Here is a 21,460-nt window from a genome sequence, read left to right on the forward strand (position 1 = left end):
AAGAACCATCCTCGTACTTCAAGGAATAATATAAAAAAAGATTTCTCTAGTACCTATGGCGCTATGTTACATTTGGCGATTCATTTTTGTTAGATAGAATAATATTATTGTAATCTGTCTTCCAGGTTCATCTACTTTTTCGAAGAGATATTAAAACGTAATTATCAAAACAACAATTTTTATCCCAACAACAATATTTATTGAAAAATATTTCATGAAATTATTGTTATCTTCTTATATATAAAAATGAATCGCAAAATGTATTGGTAAGCGCATAACTCGAGAACGGCTGAACCGATTTCGATAATTCTTTTTTTATTATATTCCTTGAAGTACGAGGATGGTTCTTATGTAGAGAAAACGTAAATATGTACCGCGGGCGAAGCCGGGGCGGACCGCTAGTTTATCATAATAAGGTTCAGAGGAAGTAATAAAGATTACCGATGGATCCCGGATTATAAAATAGCTTTCTCTTTATTCTGGAAAATGCAGTCTAACCGCAGGTTATTTAAAGTTTTCCAACATGGTTCACCTAGCTAAAGTATTTTATGAAGGAAAATTGTAAATTAATTAATTAAACGTTATTTTACAGTCTTTCTCATTTTTTTAATATTGGTAGTGTTTTTGCACGTCTCATAAGCGAAGCGTTGAGGTGGGTACTACTGTCACTTCGCGCAAAACATCTGATTTTTCAAACCTAAAATGTCTTTATGTATCATACATTGCACTTGTAAGATAATACATACACACACATATTAAGAAAAAACACTATTTTTAACATTCATAATATTTTTGATGTCATTTTTGTTATTTAAACTAGTTAAAAAACAGTTTAAAAAAGTTCTGTCTTGGACGTCCGTGTGTCTGTATGTGCGGAGGATTTTCTTGTTAACACGATAGCGACCGAAATACTTTACTAATCGAGTCTTTTTTTTTTCTCTTACGCTTGAGTATGCTCAGGAATAGAACCCTTTCATTTTTCAGGGTCTGATTCGATGTGGTTTAATTGTTATTAAATAAACAAAAATAATAAATAATTATTAAAAAAAAATTATGAGGCGTGCACTTTTGGATTTTCCAAACTATTATTTTTTATTTGTATTGAATTATCTAAGTGCTATTATAGTGTACAATCAGCATCAAAATAATATTTTTATTTAGTTTAATTATTTATGAAATAAATGTGACATAATGCATTAAAACAGTACTAATTATGATCATTTATACAAGCAATATAAGGATAATTCATTATTAATTTAAATATTTGTATCTTGTATCTTATATTTTAGGACATTTATATTTATTTACCTTTGTACTTTCATATATTATTTATTGAAGAATAATTATAACTTATACTTAACTATTAAGTGGCATTATGTTCCGTGATTTTTCATTTTAAAAGGTACGACTAATCCTACCAATAAATGAAGAGTATTACGATGTTGATCGTATTTTAAAAAACAGTCTACAGACGCCAAACATTTTATCTCAATGCGTGATCATTATCAGATAAACAGAGAAACCTTCTGTAGAACTCAATTTAATGCCACCACATGACGTCTTCAGACACCGGACAAAATTAGATTTATCTCTCGTGGATACAGAAAAACCTACCCTATGTATAGCTGATAAGATTGAAATTACTGAATGTGATGAAATTAACGGTGAATCGAGTAATGCAAATAATGAAATTAAAGTTGACAAAGCAAATGTATGCAAGGATGTAATGATGTATATAATATCTCGTATCATTGATAGTGGTTTTGTTTAATTGTTGTTTCCATTCTACGATTAGTGTACAGAATTACTAGAAGAAAATGGTTGATTGTAAGCAAGTGAAATGGATACAGATTTCTTGAGATATAAGTTTGAAGATAGCCATGATGGTGTTATTACTAAAACGAGTAAGTAAATAATGATAAATATGGGAATGAAAATAAAAACTATTGTTTCTATGATGAACCAGATTTCGCAAATGATAGAACAAATTATTATGTATTTGTAAACACAAAAATCCTAAGACATTTAGTCTTAGGATTTTTGTGTTAGAAAATATCGATGTGTTCTAGAATCGATATCAATTAATGTTGATCGAAATAATCCATACTAATATTATAAATGCGAAAGTAACTCTGTCTGTCTGTTACTCAATCACGCCTTAACTACTGAACCAATTTGCATGAAATTTGGTATAGAGATATTTTGATACCCGAGAAAGGACATAGGATAGGTTTTATCCCGGAAATCCTACGGGAACGTGTTTTTCTTTGAAAACGCGGGCGAAGCCGGGGCGGAAAGCTAGTAGTTAATAAGGCCTTTATAGTGCCTTTATAGAGCTTCATTCATAAACAACTCTCCAAGCAGAAAACATTCCGATGCCAATTATATTTCAAATTGCAAATGTTTAATTACTTTTAACAGTTGTTTTAATTAATTGAATAATTAATTTCATTTGATGTACCAAGTTATTATTTTTTTATTGGGTTATTTTCAAACAGAAAAAGAATTTGTGTAAATAATGATCTTTGTTTTGTCTTTACCATCTTCAAGATATTTCACCAAAATGAAATGAACAACGAGACGAAAGAAGCTTTAGCGAATTAAAGAATTGTATCTTTAATTTGTATTTAACCATCCTCAAGAAGTTTTCACCTAATAAAAGAGCAACTATGGAGTTTCTTGCCGGTTCTTCTCCATAGATACTACATTCCGAATCGGTGGTAAATGTTAAAATAATATGTAATGACGATTCGAAAGTGCTTCTTAAAGAAGTCTAATTGAATAAATAAATGTTTAAGTTTGAGTTTGAAAAAGAAAGACACTACTTTGAAAATATAATTTCTGCACATTTTTTCAGAATTCAAACTTGGCATACGGCACTTGCAAATAGTGTACATGTTCGCCGCATCAGTTGTAATGGGCATGATGAGAGGCAGTACTAGTGTTGGTATCTATGCTATATCAGAGATAAATGAAAATTCTTATGTTGAGGTAAGTGGAAAATAGTAAACAAGATAATGTAGATATCGTAATTCTTCGTTGTCCATAACGTAGACTCTGGAACGCAGGGCTCTGAATTTGTTGACAAACAGACATAATGATAATTAGGAAATTGTTTGTGTTGTTTGTAACAATTAAATTAATGAATAATGAAAGTTCTAAATGAACTTGAGTTTAATTGTAAATATTTTAGTGAGAGTTGCATTAAAATCGTTTCAGCAGTGACGATTATCCCTAATGAACCGGACAAACATAAAGATCGAAATATAAAAACTTTAAAATAGATTTTGTTGTATTGGTCTCATAATATAAGAACAATATACATATACATACATAAAAAAAGCTATGTAGGTAGCTGTTACAATAACGATAAAGACTCGAAAATTTATCGTACAATCGCCAACTAACACTTCTAACAAATTTTAGTTCAATTGTATTTATTTCTTTTTTAGACCCACCACTGGAACCGAAGAATCCAAGGCACCATCTTATCCTGGTATTTCTTCGGATATGCCTTCATGATAATACCAGCAGAGAAATACTTGACTCAAGTTGGGGAAAAGTTTGTTTTGACGTCTGTGTTGTTGATCAATGGAGCGCTATCTGCTGCTATGCCTACTATTGTTAATAAGGTTATAACTTATAATCTTAATACTATTATAAAGGCGAAAGTTTGTATGAATGTTTGTTACTCTTTCACGTAAAAACTACTGAACCGATTACAATGAAATTTAGCACACATATAGAGGGTAACTTGGATTAACACATAAGATAGGTTTTATCCCGGAAATCCCACGGGAACGGGAACTATGCGGGTTTTCCTTTGAAAACGCGGGCGAAGCCGCGGGCGGAAATCTAGTATGAACATAAAACTAATATTATTAGCGAACGAAAGTTTGTTACCCTTTCCAGAAAAAAACGAAACAAGGTTTTGATGATAACTACTATTACTATAAATAAATAAATAAATATTGGCAGAGCTGTATGTGGTCAACCTAATAAAACGATTTTATTATTTACTAGCTTTCCGCCCGTGGCTTAGCCCGCTTCGTCTAAAACCTAATAAATTATATACTAAAACCTTCCTCTTGAATCACTCTACTCTATTAAAAAAACGCATCAAAATCCTTTGCGTAGTTTTAAGATTTAAGCATTTTAGCAGGTACAGAGAAAGCGACTTTGTTTTATACTATGACGTAGTGATTCTTATTCTACCCGTACAACCCTAAATTTGTAGAGCTTTTTCATACATAACCAAACATCCCGATTTTATGTATTCATTATTCGTATAGATATCAGATCTGTTATTTTACATTTAAAACAACTTCATCTGTATTACCACTTATAAATTCACGGTCCTCGGGAATCGAGTAAGCACTTGAAATTTTATTTCGAGCGTACTTTAACTGCTAAATTTTTGCGTGTTGTTGGAAACTTTAAGAGGCCTTCAAATCTGACTTGGATTTTAGAGATAAACGCTAAGATTTTCTTTAGTATTTATTATTTGTTAATTAAAATTAAATTTTCTTTTAAGTTGAGAAATTAATATCCTTACAAAATATTTTGCTACACAACATTCTTACATAAATCACGTCTACAATAATGTGAAGTCAATAATATTATAATTTTAAATGCTATGCTAGAAGAAATTTTTGACGTGACAACGTCTTATAATTCGATAGAGCCGGCTGCACGCACGAAAAAACATGACTGAAAACCGACTTTACAGACAACCAATTTTTTAAATAAATATATAAGTAAAATATAGTATTTTAAAACAATTATTTTCGTTTGTTCTGAAATAACACCTCTACATCAATATTTAAGTCATATTCAATAGGTACTAGCTGTGACCCATGGTTTTACCCGCTCCGCTCCTGTTATTCTGCGTGATGATATATTATATAGCCTATATATAGCCTTCCTCGATAAATGGGCTATCTAACACCAAAATAATTTTTCAAATCGGACCAACAGTACCTGAGATTAACGCGTTCTGAAAACAAACAAACTCTTCAGCTTTATAATATTAGTATAGATGTTGGGGGGGCAAGTATCTCGCCTCGCGGCGGTGTTGTGAACAACTCCGGCTGAGTGGCCAGACGGCCGGAGTCTAGGGCGACTGAGTGAGGAAAGAACTGAGTGAAAGAAAGTATAGATTATTATTGTTTGTTCTGAAATAACAGCTATACACTATATTTAATTCCTTCACGTATTAACATTATTAAATTTTCAATACAATTCATACAATTGTCCTATAATATTTATTTATTTATATTTATATTTATTTATTTAATTAATTAATGCAATTAATATATTTCTTTACAGGGTGGTTGGGTAGCAACATGCAATGCTCAGTTCTTACTCGGCATGACACAAGCATGTGTTACTCCCGTCAATCAAAAGCTTATTGCTAATTGGTTGCCGCCACATGAGAGGAGGTCTTTCAATCAGCTTGTACAGGGAGGTAAGGGAGGAATTGAATCTTCATTTAACCTACATAAGTACTAGTAATTTTTATATTAATGAAATTAAAACTGCTTTTGTACTCCTGTAACTTACTCTACTAGAGGACGTTTACGTACAGTACTTAAAATATCTTCGCCCTCGTAGTTTAAAACTAATCATAATATGCTTAAAACCTTCTTAGGGATCTACGCCATCTACGCTATCTAACATTACGCTACCAACAATAGGAGCAGAGCATTATTAAAAAATGTTAAAAAAGGGTCAATTTTTTTTACGTGCCGATGAAGTTCTGATTTTTACTTTTACAGGCTTACTCCTCGGTATCATAATAGCCCTTCCCCTATCTGGGCTGTTCTTCGAAACCAGACTTGGCTGGGAGCTGATCTTCTACTCGCAGGCGATGATCACCTTCTCTATGGCGGCTGTGTGGGGCCTTCTGACTGCTAGTTCCCCGGAAAAGCATAAGGCGGTTGGAGACTCGGAAGGGGAGTTTATTAGAGAGGCTATCAGGTGTTATCGTGCAGTAAGTGTTTTTTTATTCTTCTATTTGTGATACTTGAAGTTAAGAGCATAGTTGAAACAATCCATACTAATATTATAAATGCGAAAGTAACTCTGTCTGTCTGTCTGTCTGTTACTCAATCACGCCTAAACTACTGAACCAATTTGCATGAAATTTGGTATGGAGATATTTTGATACCCGAGAAAGGACAAAGGCTACCTTTTATTGCGAAATATGTACCACGGGCGAAGCCGGATCGGACCACTAGTACTCATATAAAATTGGGTTAGTAACGCCGTTATTAGCGTTAGCTATAAGTAAGTATTCTGTGCAGATATTACAATATTCCAAAAAAATATGATAATTTTTGGCTCCCTAAATTAGTTGTCAGCGGTTTTCCTTTTGTTTTATATTTAGATACTTAGGTAATAAAACAACGATGATTATGTACCAGTATGTTATTTTTTACATCACTCTTGATATAATAATATGACATAACTACAGCTCAACAATCTGAACATAATAATTTTTGAGGTATATGATATAACATGAAATTTTATTCTTCCTTCACAAATCCCAATATGCATAATATAATATTAGTATTACATTTCAAAACTTCATAATTGACAACGATTGTATAAACTTTCAGAAAAAGACTAAAAAGCCATGGAGACTAATAATAAGAACTCGTCAGTTTTGGTCCATTGCTGCCGTTCACGCCTCAACTAACGCAATTTTCATATTTTTCCTGGCTGATATGCCAGCTTATTTGAAAACGTTTCAAGAATCTTTGCCAGAAGTGAGTATTTTCTTTAATAATGCCTATTTACTTCAATAATGTCAATATTGTAATTCTATTTAATTACTTAAAATGACATTTATTTTCACTTAGCAAACAAAAATAATTTATCAAATATGGTTCCGTAGTTTGAAAAATATAGACCATTTTATGCAGACACTCGTAAGCTACTACAAATGTATTATTTAACTTTTATCCCTCTTTATGTTAGAGCTTTATAACATTCCTGCAAGGGACGCAGGTGAACATTAGTAGAATCGAATTTACCACCGCTCCATCCTCCATAACATCCATATTGCATTAATAACAGCTAGATTAAATTCTTTTATTTATAACTAGCTGTTCCCCGCGATTTCACCCGCATTGCTCCGCTCCTGTTAGTATTAGCGTGATGATATAATATAGCCTACAGACTTCCTCGATAAATGGGCTTTCTAACACCGAAAGAATTTTTCAAATCGGACCAGTAGTTTCTGAGATTAGCGCGTTCAAACAAACAAACAAACTCTTCAGCTTCATAATATTAGTATAGATTATTACTGTATAATCTTATAATCGTAACACTTTCAGGTGACCACCAAAGTGGCACTATCGTTCACTTCACTATGGTTAGTGTACACTTTGACCGCTCCAACTTTCGACTGGGCTTATCGGATCGGCCTTATCGACCATTTCTTCGATATCAAGTACTTTAGGAAGATTATCAATGGTCTCGGTGAGTTTTGGTTTTCGAAAATTTCTTAATTTATATACCTATAAGTAAATATTACAGTATATTTTTTGTCAAATATATTTGAAAGTCCAAATTAATCCAGTAAATATTATGTTTCATAATATTTTTGAAAATATTATGCACAATATATAAAATACAGGATCCTAATAATTATATTACAATTAAATTAAATAATGATTATAATTATTATGAAAAGTTCAGACAGACGAGCCGCCTTGCCTCAATAAAAGTTTTTCGGTGTCAAATTCAAAGATTTCAAGGGTTTCTGGAATGAGAGGTTACGGGAAAATTTGTTTTTTTTTTTTTATACAAGCTGTGCCGCGCGGTTTTACCCGCATTGCTCCGCTCCCGTAGGTCTTAGCGATATCTAACACCGATAACCGTTTTTCAAATTGGACCAGTAGCTCTTGAGATTAGCGCGTTAAAGCAAACAAACAAACTCTTCAGCTTTATAATATTAGTATAGATTCAATAAAAAAAGAAACAAGACATCTGCCCAAACTTCTTGTACAATCAAAATGAAATCGTAAATTGTTAAAATCAGTTATTTTCAAATAAAAAGACGTGTGGCACTCGGGGACTGCCGCGGTAAAGCTATTGCATGCTATGCCTTCAAGCCACACCTCCGCGCCCGTCGGAGTGGGGAGCGTGAGGTTTTTTCGTTACGGAATTTCTGGATTCGGTCCCCGCGCTCAAAGCCCGCGATAGAAGCTATATGCAATAGCTTAAAAAAAACACCCTGTATACTAAAGATTATTTACTTCCACAGGAGCTTTAGGACCAATTACGGGGTTAATAATCCTCTCTTCTTATTCGCCATGGGATCGCCTCGGTGACGTCATCCTTATGGCCACACTGGGATTAATAGCCTTTCAATTTTGTGGATTCCTTGTAAGTTTTCCATGTCCGACTAAATCCGATCAGTTACCATGATGCCTTAGAGCAGTATTTATTCGAGTATAAATAATTATTTATTATCAAAATTATTTGATTTTTAGTTTTCATGCCATGATCTAATATCTAATATATATTATAAAGGCGAAAGTTTGTAAGGATGTATGGATGTTTGTTACTCTTTCACGTAAAAACTACTGAACCGATTACAATGAAATTTAGCACACATATAGAGGGTAACTTGGATTAACACATAGGATAGTTTTTATCCCGGAAATCCCACGGGAACGGGAACTATGCGGATTTTCCTTTGAAAACGCGGGCGAAGCCGCGGGCGGAAATCTAGTTGAAATATAATACAGGTTGTCCCACTGTTGGTATACAAAGCTCAAAGGAGGTTATAGTTTTATATACGCTGAGTACATAAAAAATACTTATAAAATTCCAGACGCAGTTTTTTTTCAAATAGATGAATTCTTAAAACTCTATACAGTAACCCATAACAAGCACCCCACCCAGCTTTGCTACCAGCACGTGACCTATCGATATTTTCATAGACAAAATGCTCATATTTGCGAAGCGGTACATGCGGTATATGCCGGCTGCACGAAGCTAGAGAAGAAAACATGAATTTTCAGGAAAAATTTAGCAAAAAATTTTTGATGTAATTTTGTTGTTTAAGTATTTTTTACGTAATCAGTGTATGCCAAACTGCAAGTCCCTTCGCGCTTAGTATACCAATAGTGGGACATCCTGTATATTTGTAATCCCGCTTCGTGATCGATTCTTTTCTATTCTATGAATATTTTTTAAGAATGTTATTTTTAACAAGGAACCACCGCTTCCACATTGGCAGAAATAAACTACATCTAAACAGGCCATCATGGCAGGCACCAGCTTTCAATCTATACTAATATTATAAATGCGAAAGTAACTCTGTCTGTCTGTCTGTTACTCAATCACGCCTTACTGAACCAATTTGCATGAAATTTGGTATAGAGATATTTTGATACCCGAGAAAGGACATAGGATAGGTTTTATCCCGGAAATCCTACGGGAACGGGTTTTTCTTTGAAAACGCGGGCGAAGCCGCGGGCGGAAAGCTAGTTAAAAATAATTATGAAAATTATTAGAGCTATTATTATAGATAGACTAGTGCCATCACTTTCCCACACTGGAAGTAATACTGCTTTAAGACGTCATAAAAAGTGAAAAGTGTGTGTGAAAATGTAAGAAATAAAAGACCTATTTACCTGAGAAATAAAAGAAGATATTTGTTCAGCTAATGGAGATCTTAGACGTGCAAGCTTGGATAATATATTGTGTAGGATTAATTAAACAGCAATTAGTAATTAAATAAGAGTACATTTATACTTAAGGCGACCTTTAAATTTTACTCTAAACACGCCTAATGAAGTTTGACTTATGTTTTAACTTACTTCATCAAATCTATTTTTTGTACAGATAATAGTGTTATTCTTCGTCAAATGCAGATAATTCATTGCTTAAACAAATATTTGAATGCTCAATTTACTTAAAAAATACCGCAGATTTTTATTATTCAATTTATTTTTTATTATTCTAAGGGCTGATTTTTCAAACCTTGGTTAATTAATACTTATTCGTCGAATAACGTATTAAACTACGATTTCAAAAATGTATCTTTGACAGCTATGGGCGGATAAGTTTTAACTATGGATTGAAAAATCGGCCCTAAATGCCATCATAGAACCTGCCAGACATTCCATAGTCCTTATAAAATTTCCTGAAAATTATTATTTCCAGGAAAGCATAAAAGATATGACACAAAACTTTGCTGGTACATTACTAGTCATGACGAGCGCGGTATCGAGTCTGGTGGGGGCCCTCGTACCGCTTGTCACGGGAATCATTGTTGGAGATGATATAGTAAGTTTACCTATTTATATTGATTTATTTAATGAGCTTAACTTAGACACATAAAACTGAAAGAATATAATCAATTCGATTTCCCTGCCTGATCTTGGCTGGCCGAAAGGTCAGAAGTCCGCGTCGCCCCGGCAAGGCGAAATGCGTGTCCAAAACCTCGAATCCCGCCTCGTAATCGAGTGTTTTCTATACTTACTTTAAAAATCAATCAGCAGCTTGATTTTTTATGTCTGTAACTACTTAACCTAAAAACACATTATGAGTATGATTTTTTTTTAACTTTAACCCAATTGAAGTAGCTAAAAACTCAAAAAACCTAATTAATTAATTGTTAAAATTTTGGAAGAAAATACGTTATGACGGAGACGCGTGACGTACTTATAGAGCATTTAATTACCGTATGGAACTTTTCCATGAAACTTTTCTTAAGTAATTTTGAAGGGGCTAAAAATGCTTTTTTCCATAAAAATTTTAATTAACGTACAACTTTCTCAAAGCAGTGAAAGTTTATGGCTGTACAGTCTTTTGGTGTATATTCATTTAAAAAGATAAGGTTTTATGAAATTACTTAAGCCAAGTTTGAAAGCCAAGGAATATAAATAAACTCGAGTATTATGGTTAATTTAAAGTTGCTAAAATGAATGGATTCCATTATAAAAATGGTACATTCGTGTTTAAATACAGGAAGTTGTTATGGTTTTTTAACAACCGAAACATAAAAAGTTTTTTTTATACTGCACTCAAAAATAACGGAATATTTTTGCTTTTTATCTGCACTCAAAAAAAAAAGGAAATTTTCGTTAATATTTAGATAATATAAAATCTTGCTATTTATTTGGCAAATTTGTTTATTGCCTTTGTGTCGGTTCGCGTCTAATTTAAGTTGATAATTGAATATACAGTAACATCCTAGCTCACAAATAAATAAGGTTATATTTTTTATTTTTTTTTTTAATTTTTTTGTCAACATTTTCTAGTGACTGCCGAATACTTTTATAAATCTAATAAAACATCTTTATCCATGTCCTTTATTAAAATATACTACAAACTAAAACAACTTTATTCAGGAAGGATAATAAGTAATATTTTCAAAATAATTAGGCTAATGTGTGCTTTCTCCAAACTAATAAAATTCTCTGTTTTCAGACGGATCAAAGTCGTTGGAAGTTAATCTTTTTCATCTTGAGCAGCTTCTCTGTGTTTTCTAACGTTTTTTACATGGTTTTTGGAAGCAGCGATCGACAAATTTGGGATGACTTGCCGAATACGAAGTTCGGGTATACAAATGGTAAATCTTCTTATATATAAAATTCTCGTGTCACAATGTTAGTCTGCATACTCCTCCGAAACGGGTGGACCGATTCTCATGAAATTTTCTGTGCATATCGGGTAAGTCTGAGAATCGGCCAACATCTATTTTTCATATGTACCACGGGCGAAGCCGGGGCGGACCGCTAGTTTTAATTTAAAATATTATCTAATGAGTTTGAAGGAAAGAGTAGTTTAAGAGTAAATAATAAATAGTAATTGTAATTCTTTATTTTTGTTTAAAATAACTTAAATATTTTTAGCTACATATTTAAAAATCGTTATATATGGTTATATTACAGTCTCATCTGCTAAATCATAAAATAATATGCTACGTTGTTCATGTAGAGCTACAATACCGGTTTGATTATTATTTTTCTAACTACAATAATATTACTTACAATATTGGCTATTTTATTTATTATTTTATTTTTTTATTTTATTTCTATTAACGAAACTTTTTATTAATTTCAGATACAAGTAATTTAGAGTTGGAGGAACTTGGAACAGTGAGACACAAACACACAGAAAATGTACTCGATTCGACTATGTGACAATAATGCATGAAATAAATAATAATTTAAAATCCTTGTTTTATTGATTGTACCTACCGACTATACTATTATCTTTAATATTTATAACTTCAAGATAGGAAGAGTTTCAAGATCCTCGCGTATATTTTTATATCAATAAAAAGTTTTCCTGAAAATGGGTAATAAAGAATACTTTGATGCCTGTATTTTAATCAACGTAAGCATATAAAAATACATGTTTTGTTCTGATCAGTACATTTATAAATTAATGAACAATATAATATACTAGCAAAATTACACGTTGAAATAAAAAGAGGCATTTTGAAATCATTCCTAAAACATACCTTTTTAATAGAACATGGTGGCTACAACGAATAATAATATTGATAAATCTTTCATAAGATTAAGTGAATACATAGATTATCTAGGCTACGCGTGAAGCCTTAGTGTAAGCCTACGTAATGAGGGTACCATTTGTCAATGTATATACCTACCTTTAGGTACACTAGGCAAAGTCTTTTAGGTCAACGTTCGTATATTTTGTTGAAGTAATTACTGTGTTTATTAGGATTAGTGCTTGTGCTATTTTTGTAAATATTATTTTTGCTAACTCTATAAGTAATAATATAAAGTTACAAATTACGTAAGAAAAAATACATACATACTTTGGTTAGGTACTTTATGCAATTTTACATCCGAAAATTTTTATGTTTTTCGAAATTAGTTTCAATTCATAATATTGTTTATTGTTAAAATGAGAGAAATTTTAACAAAACCACACCCCGGACACTCCATACAAAATTATCGTTTTGACAGTCACACTGTAGAGACTGCAAATGTGTGTGTTAGCGCTTTAAGGTTGGCACATTTTTGACTAGCGTAAAAAAAAATTCGCGTTTTTCTGATGAAATACATCCGTAAACAGCACAATATCTAACCATTTTCTACGAAAAACGATAATCACAAATCCAAAATAATAAAATTACTTTAAGTCAATTTGATTAATGTTGTCAATCTTCGTTGTGTATCGTCCCTGTAGAAAAATATGGACCATTTTTAGACTGATCGTGCGGGGTGAGGTAAGTGTTTAATTTTGGCGGGAGGCGGAGAGTGTCCGTTCTGTAGCGTTTAGCTACTATTATGTATTCTGTGTCAAAACTTAGATGTAAAATGACATCTGAAAGAACTTAGTAATGGGCAGTTATTTAATGGATTATGTTAGTCGTTAGATATTGATATTATGTTAGTCACTTATATTATGTGAAACTTATTACCTACGTGTTGCCTACTGTGAATTTGGCTTTTAAATTTTAAAATTGATAACAACCTATTTTAGCTAAACACTATTTTTATTAAATAAAGTGAGCTCTATCAGACACTATTACAGGATTTTCAAGTTCATTTTATACAATCATAAAGGTCATATATTTTGATACAGACTGGACAAAAATCTCATTCTATATTTTGTAAAATCGGCCTTTTAGAGGTTTGATGTACGCGCATTGAAATAGCAGTTATAAATCAACTGCACAAAAATGTATAATAACAGAATATTTAGAAGATAATTTCCTGTGCTAAAAATGTTCTCAAATTGCCTAGAGCTATGAAGATGGAACTTATTCAGTTGCTAAAATATAACGTAAATCATTTTTCCTTTTATTCAAATTTTGTAGGTACTTAACTAAGTAGACACGGAAATAGTAATTTAAAAACTCACTATTGCAAATGTCCTATGAAATTAAAATTAATGATACGTGTTCTATCCTTACTTATATGTACTGCTGATTTTATAAACCCAAGTATGTTTCCTTGCTTGTCTTTTTTCCGTCTCAAATGGATATGATTTCTGTGTTTTGATGTTATGTGGCTTATTAATATAGGCAAATGGTACTTTTTTCTACGGTGAATTCCCAAAGGTGATAATAATATGATAATTTGATTATAATAATATGTAATTATTATTCCCTTGTAAATTTATTTTACATCAGCAAAATAATGTTAGCGAGCCACGGGTCAGAAACGGATAACTTTGTTGAAAATTGTGAACTATTAACTAACTTTCGCCTGCGGTTTTGTCTATTTGCAACATCTGTAGCACACACTTCAGTTAAAGTTGCAGTTAGAGTACATTTTTATTTTAAAACTAGCTTCCCGGCTACGACTTTGCCCGTATGTTCTGTGGAATATGGAAATTCCTCCTGGAATAAGTTATTTCACTGTAGTAAAACCTAAAAAGTAGCCTATATCCCCACCCAACTAATTACCGTAGTAGGTTATAAGGGCAAACAAACAAACACACATTCGACTTTGTTTTCTCACAGAGTTTATCTAAAACAACAATTATAGCAACCAGCTTTTTACAATTTTAAAGTTTCTATAGTACCTTTTTTTAAGTGGGGAAATCTTCCAAAGATACCCACGCCCCCGGGGAAGGAGCTGTGGGTTATGTCGGATTCTCACCGACTAAAATCCCACTGTGTTCCGTCGAGCCGCTTTAATGATGGCCGCGGGTATTCGTTGGAATTCTTCCGCGACAATGTTTATATTGAATATGAATAATGAATTATAATATAATGCATTATGCATGCAAATAAAAAAATAAAAAGCAATCATTAAAGTTTATATCTACACAATTTAAAATTTGGTTTGTTTTAAAAAAATTAAACGTACATTGGAACAAACAATATTTGTATACAGCGGTTATAAATTACAGGCTCGTGACTCTAAAATGAAAAACAAACATACGCAATTTACTATCTCTAAACTCGGTTTATTCGTTTATTTTTAACAACGAAGGCTATTTTGGTTATGAAAATATTTACTTTAAAACATTGGAGTCTATAATTTAATAACATAGAAAAGTATAAAAAAGCACACGTGTCAGAAGTGAAACTTCTTTTGCAAGATTCAAAGTTACCAAATTCGTCGCCGTACTCCATGATGTGACGCAACCTTGAAATTTTACTATAAAATCCTATACATATATATGAATAAATAAGAAAAAATAAACCAATGTAGAAATCGTCCAATTATTTTTAATTAGGCGTGTAGTATTGGAAAGAAGCTAAATTCAAAATACTAATCCATCTGACGAAATAAATAGGTAGGTAATAATCCTATACTTCGTAATATAATAATACTAGCGACCCGCCCCGGCTTCGCACTGGTGCAATGGCGGCTAATACCGCCGCAAACGCTACTTACATCCCGAAATTTTTAAATCTGTAATATCTTCGAAAATATTCTCTTCAATCATACGGTGTAAAGGGCCATATAGATCTATATTAAATGAACAATACATACACGAAAGGCAACACTAGCGCTAGTATTATATAAAATACATTAGACCCATTGATGTCAAGTAGGTAGCCACGACCTTCTATTATAAACAACCCCTATTCTGACTTTAACACACGTAATGTAATATCAAAGCCTCAAATTGTTCCCCAAGAATGTTCACACCACTTACCAATTCAATTAATTTAACCATTGTTCTATAGTACTATGCGATCAGCTCATAATAGGAACGTCAATGACCTTTGTGTGTTAATTACTTGCTAAATATCATTAGAAAATACTTAGGGCTGATTTTTCAATCCTTGGTAAATACGTATTCGTCGAATTTCGTATAATCAACCATTTCAAAAATAAATAAATGTTTGTGCTTGAGTTAGGTCAAGTTAGTTTCACAACAGCGGACGGGCACTACCAACCTTTTCTTGAATGGTATTACCAGATTCTTTACCGCTTTTAACTCTGGTTTAGTTTTACACCAGATGAATCGTAATTTTCCACATGACGCAGATAATTGTTTGATACAGTAAGTCGTGTTTGCCTGTGATGTACGTGTATCATTATGAGGTGATTTTTTACTGATAAGAGAAGACGCTATTGTCCACGCCTACATTTCTGCGACATACCATTGTCTAATCTTGTGTAATTTGACTAGCTTTCCGTCCTTGGTTTTGTTTACTATACAGAGAACCTGAAACATAAATAACAAATAATTAATAAGGTTATTCGTAGTACAATTACAATACAACCAATATATCGGCTGTCGGATTATATATTGTAGACTAGCTGTGCCTCGCGGTTTCACCCTCATTGCTCCGCTCCTGTTGGTCTTAGCGTTATGATATATTCAATATCCTATAACATTCCTCGATATCTAACTCCAAATCGGTCCGAATCGAGTAGTTCCTGAGATTAGCGCGTTCAAACAAACGAACAAAATCTTCAGCTTTATAATATTGTAGTATAGATAAGGTTAATGTAGTATCTCATCTATATACAGATGTCCCATTGTTGGTATACTAAGCTCAAAGGAGGTTATAGTTTTGCATACGCTGAGTACGTAAAAAATACTGTCCTTACGCGCTTAGTATACCAATAGTGGGACAGCCTGTATATGTATAAAACTCAAAGGTGACTGATATAGTGATCTATCAACGCACAGCCCAAACCACTGGACCCTGTGGTCCTATTACAATATAATATTGTAATACTGTGACTGGACGTATCGGGCTGAAATTTGGTATGCAGGTAGATGTCATAACGTAGGCGTTTCGTAAAGGATTTTAGAAAATTCATCCCCTAAAGCGGTAAAATAGGGGATGAAAACTTATACCATGAAAATTTATCTTTTCCACGCAAGCGAAGCTACGGGCAACAGCTAGTGAAATATAAAAGGGATACTTCCTTTCAGAATACCTATTCTTCACTCGACACGTTAACATTAATTATATGTAAAATTAGGTATCGTCGGAAAGAAAACAAAGACAAAATATTAATTCAAAGAATATTATGAAAAATAATTGAACGTATCTTTGATTAATTATTATTAATTTCGTTTGGTTAATTAATTAATTCATTTATTTATTTAAACAGAATTATTCATAGAACTTACAGTAATTGAATCAAAACTTTCAATTTCGAAACGATACCACACCCCGGACACTCCATACAAAATTATCGTTTTGACAGTCACACTGTAGAGACTGCAAATGTGTGTGTTAACGCTTTATGGTTGGCACATTTGTGACTAGCGTAAAAAAAATTCGCGTTTTTCTGATGAAATACATCCGTAAACAGCACAATATCTAACCATTTTCTACGAAAAACGATAATCACAAATCCAAAATAATAAAATTACTTTAAGTCAATTTGATTAATGTTGTCAATCTTCGTTGCGTAGGAGAAGGACGATATCCTTGCAGAAAAATGTGGCCCATTTTAATCACGATCGCGCGGGGTGAGGTAAGTGTTTAGTTTTGGCGGGAGGCGGAGAGTGTCCGTTCTGTAGCGTTTAGCGACTATTATGTATTCTGTGACGATACATAAAAAAGACAAAGCGGATATAGTTACATATTATTATGTGCGGCTACATGCAACCAAGTACGTGCTACAGAGGTCTAGGACAGAATTTGTACTTCTAGCAAAAATATGAATTGTGGCATCAGAGGCCAGCACACGATTTAACACACGATGTAATGTGGTTTGGTTAGGTACACAGTACACGGTCGCAAGAAGAATTCCTACCAATACCCGCGGCCCCATCATTAAAGCGGCTTGACGGAACACAGTGGGGGTTTTAGTCGGTAAGAATCCGACATAACCCACGGCTTCTTCCCCGGGGGCAGTGGGTATCTTTGGAAGATTTCCCCACTATAAAAAATAGGTACACAGTACACACACTGGATTCTGTGAGTGAGATAGTTGAAACTTGAAACCAACTAAAATTTATTCCTCTTACGTAAATATTGTGAAACCTAGTTGTTGTTGTTGTTTCATCCGTGGGACATCTACTGCTGGACAAAGGCCTCCCTCAGGGTTTTCCTAAACCTAGTAGTGTGTTTAAAATTTAAATAAAATATTTAAAATTATTGTGTAGAATTACTGCCCTAATTTCCTATTCGAATTAGAAGTTTAAAAATATTTAACGAGATTTCATTCAATAATAATATTATTAATTCCACATTTCGAACACTTTATAGAGAGCAGTCACGTCTTTTATTTCTAAAATATTATGTAGGTATACTTACTTTAAAACTTTTCGAATGGGGGCCGATTTTTCAATGCTTGGATAAAACTTATCCAATGTCACGTAAACTGTCAAATACAGGCAATTAGAATACGTTTTAAAATGGTAGTTTTATAAATTATTCGACAAATAAGTTTTAACCAAGGATTGAAAAATCAGCCATTAAATAAGTAATTTATCAATTAAGGAAACACGAAGGAATTAGGAATGTTTCTTAATAAAACACTAGCTTACCGCCTACGGCTTCGTCCGCTTTGTCTTAAACCTAATAAATTATATACTAAAGCTTTCCTATTGAATTACTCTATCACATAGAGTAATTCAATAGGAAGGTTTTAGATAGAGTCTATCTATTAAAAAAACACATCAAAATCCGTTGCGTAGTTTTAAAGATTTAAGCATACAAAGGGACAGAGAAAGCGACATTGTTTATAGTGATTATTTTTTAAGGTGGTCGTTATTATACTGCGAGAAAAAATGTATTCTTTTAGATTTGTAAACGATTGCACAATACTTGATGACATGAAGAATACGCGATTTCCCAATAGTTAAGCTAGTTTAACTATTTGCAACAAGACTACTTATTTTCAACTCAAACTTAATGTTTAGAGCTTCATTAGAAATTAGTTTTGGATGCCGCCGGATTTTCAAAGTCACTTTTGATTAAATTTTCCAAAGTTTGTGAGGCTTCCGTGCGCACGAAGCAGATGTAATGAAATGAATATAATCAAATATCTCTGTTCCTAATACGTTTCGAGATTTTTGTCGATAATAGCTTTTGCTCACAATATATTGGTCTTTTAAAATATCCAAGTTTCATCACTGGCCGCGAAAGTTCATCACGACGCCAACTTTACCCAAACCCCGTTAACGCTTTGCGAATCAATTTTCTGAAGAACTGTCTTTCTACTTATTTGAGGAAGATTTGAGGTTACTTTTTGAATGTATTATAGGTAATATATTGATTTGGGTATTATTAATATTTTGAAAAATCACCATTTCTTAAACTAAACTTTTAGGAAAGAAACAAGTGAAAACATAAATTTAGTAATGAAAAGGTTAGTATTTTCTAGTGTTTGATTTTACGCGAGTATTATACATTTAGAAATTAAAGAATTTTAACGGATTTTAAACGCGATTTATTAATATTATTATTATTTTCCTGAAGATTCACACACTGCAGCGAGCATGGTCACGGGGAGCACACCCGCTGCAAAGTGTGCAAAAAGTTTAGGTGAATCTTTCACCATTTTTAATGAAATTTCACAATATCTTTTACGGAAATAGGAGACACCTAAATAGATATCTATATTTACAAAGAGATTTATCCGGCAACAATTAAACTAATTTTCCTGAAGCTTTACTATTTATAAAAACCGGCCAAGTGCGTATCGGAATCGCGCACCGACGGTTCCGCAAAGCCTTTTTTTATTTATTGTTATTGTAAATTTATAATTTTCACAAATATTGCTTTATCTGTGCTATTAGAGGTTGCTTCGTACCAAATTTCAGGATTCTGTATTCACGGGAAGTACCCTGAAGGTTTTGATACCTTTGCGAATGGCGAAAATTGCGAAAATTCAAACTAAAACTCAAACATTTATTTATTTAATTAGACTTCTACTAGAAGAACTTTTGAATCGTCATGAAATAATATTATTTTCAAATAAACCACCCATTCGGAAAGTATCTATGGAGAAGAACTGGCAAGAAACTCGATAGGTCACTATAACAATTTAATTTTACAAAAAATATGTAACTACATATTATTATTATATCAATGAACTGTCCAGTGGTTCTTACGCGAACAAATTTGCAGCAACGGGTGTATATTTTGGCTTGCGTTGGCTTTTACGTTCGATTTTTTTACAGCTTCAAGGGACCGTAGAATTGCGTGTTCAATAAGACTTTCAGATTGATAACTCCACGTGTTCATGAGAAAAATGGTCTTGACAGACAGACAGATAAAAAAGTGATCCTAAAAATTGAACTTTAACAGTTCAACAAAATAAAAATACATACGGCTAATGTGTAGAATTTTAAATAGACAAGAAGGAAAGAATAAAGAATTGCTCTACCTTATATACTTTCACCAGCCGCATAGTTCCAACATCGGACAACCCGCCGTAAAAACCAGTTCCATCCGCACTATCTGGATGGTTATGTATATTTCTACTTTCTTTGTATTACTAAATTATTATTTTTGCTTCATTGATTTAGTATGCAACACCTACTTGTATTCGTTCTTTGTTACAATTTTCATTGGTTGGGTTACCTGGAAGAGAAGGCTCTGCAGCCGTAAGTCGCCTATTGTGCAATTTATGTTTAGCTAGCTGTGCTCCAGGGTTTCACCCGCATTGCTCCGCTCCGGTCATAGTGTGATGAATATAGCCTATAGCCTTCCTTGATAAATGGGCTATCTAACACTGAATTTATTTTTCAAATCGGACCAGTAGTTCCTGAGATTAGCGCGTTCAAACAAACAAACTCTTGAGCTTTATAATAGTAAAAGAATAGATTTATTTTTTGTTATTTCTTTAATTTGGTATGTACAATACAATGTGGTGTGTTGCTTTCATTCATTTATTCATTCATCCATGGTGGGTGCTTCACACGCAATTTCCACGTACGGTGAAGCTTTGGAACGATTTACCACCTACGGTGTTCCCGAACAACTACGACATTGGGGTCTTCAAGAAAAAAGAGTACCTACATGTCATTAAAAGGCCGGCAAAGCACCTGTAACACTTAGTATTACAAGTAAATACTTATCGCCCATAAATATGGGCGGTGGTGACTACCATCAGGTAGCACACATGCCCCTTTGCTTGCTCTTTCATAACGAACGAACGAACGTCACCTGCTTCAGTTTGTAAAAAAAAACATTTGTTGTTATAAAGTAACAAAAATTCTACAATTTTTAGGAAAATATAAATTTTGTAGTTTGTAAGCTTGTTTGTGTGTATTTTTGTACAAGTTCTAAAAAGGGGCCCTAGTTCTCAAGCAGTAAATTATACCATCTTTATTTATTTGTTTTTATTTTTATAATTTCATAATAATATAACAATTATTATCATCAAACTGTTGTATTAGATGAAAATTAAACAAATATACGGCAGCAATTATTAATATAAGGTATTATATTATAAGATGTTGTTAGTTCATTGATAACTTTATTTAAGTTAGATAGTTGAATTCATAGATTATGAAATATGTAGAATGTAGATACGACAATGTGGAATAAAATATAAAAATATATTTTAATTTTTAAAAC

The 21,460-nt window shown here is 32.7% G+C and overlaps 1 protein-coding gene across 1 annotated transcript; it reads left to right on the forward strand.

The window, feature by feature from the left end:
* Positions 1–1,791: 1,791 nt before the first annotated feature.
* On the forward strand, positions 1,792–12,193 carry LOC149483167 (putative inorganic phosphate cotransporter). The gene is made up of 11 exons (XM_089702926.1): positions 1,792–1,904; positions 2,858–2,991; positions 3,453–3,632; positions 5,329–5,467; positions 5,778–5,992; positions 6,621–6,770; positions 7,341–7,485; positions 8,273–8,394; positions 10,183–10,305; positions 11,452–11,593; positions 12,088–12,193. Exons 1-11 carry the CDS (start codon positions 1,841–1,843, stop codon positions 12,165–12,167), a joined length of 1,494 nt encoding a protein of 497 aa, XP_089559052.1. The 5' UTR covers positions 1,792–1,840; the 3' UTR covers positions 12,168–12,193.
* Positions 12,194–21,460: the final 9,267 nt, after the last annotated feature.

The sequence above is a fragment of the Colias philodice genome, chromosome 13 (assembly GCF_061535455.1).
Source record: "Colias philodice isolate Cphi_HAF_F1 chromosome 13, ilColPhil1 Martin Lab GWU primary, whole genome shotgun sequence".
In the NCBI taxonomy this organism is placed as follows: domain Eukaryota; kingdom Metazoa; phylum Arthropoda; class Insecta; order Lepidoptera; family Pieridae; genus Colias; species Colias philodice.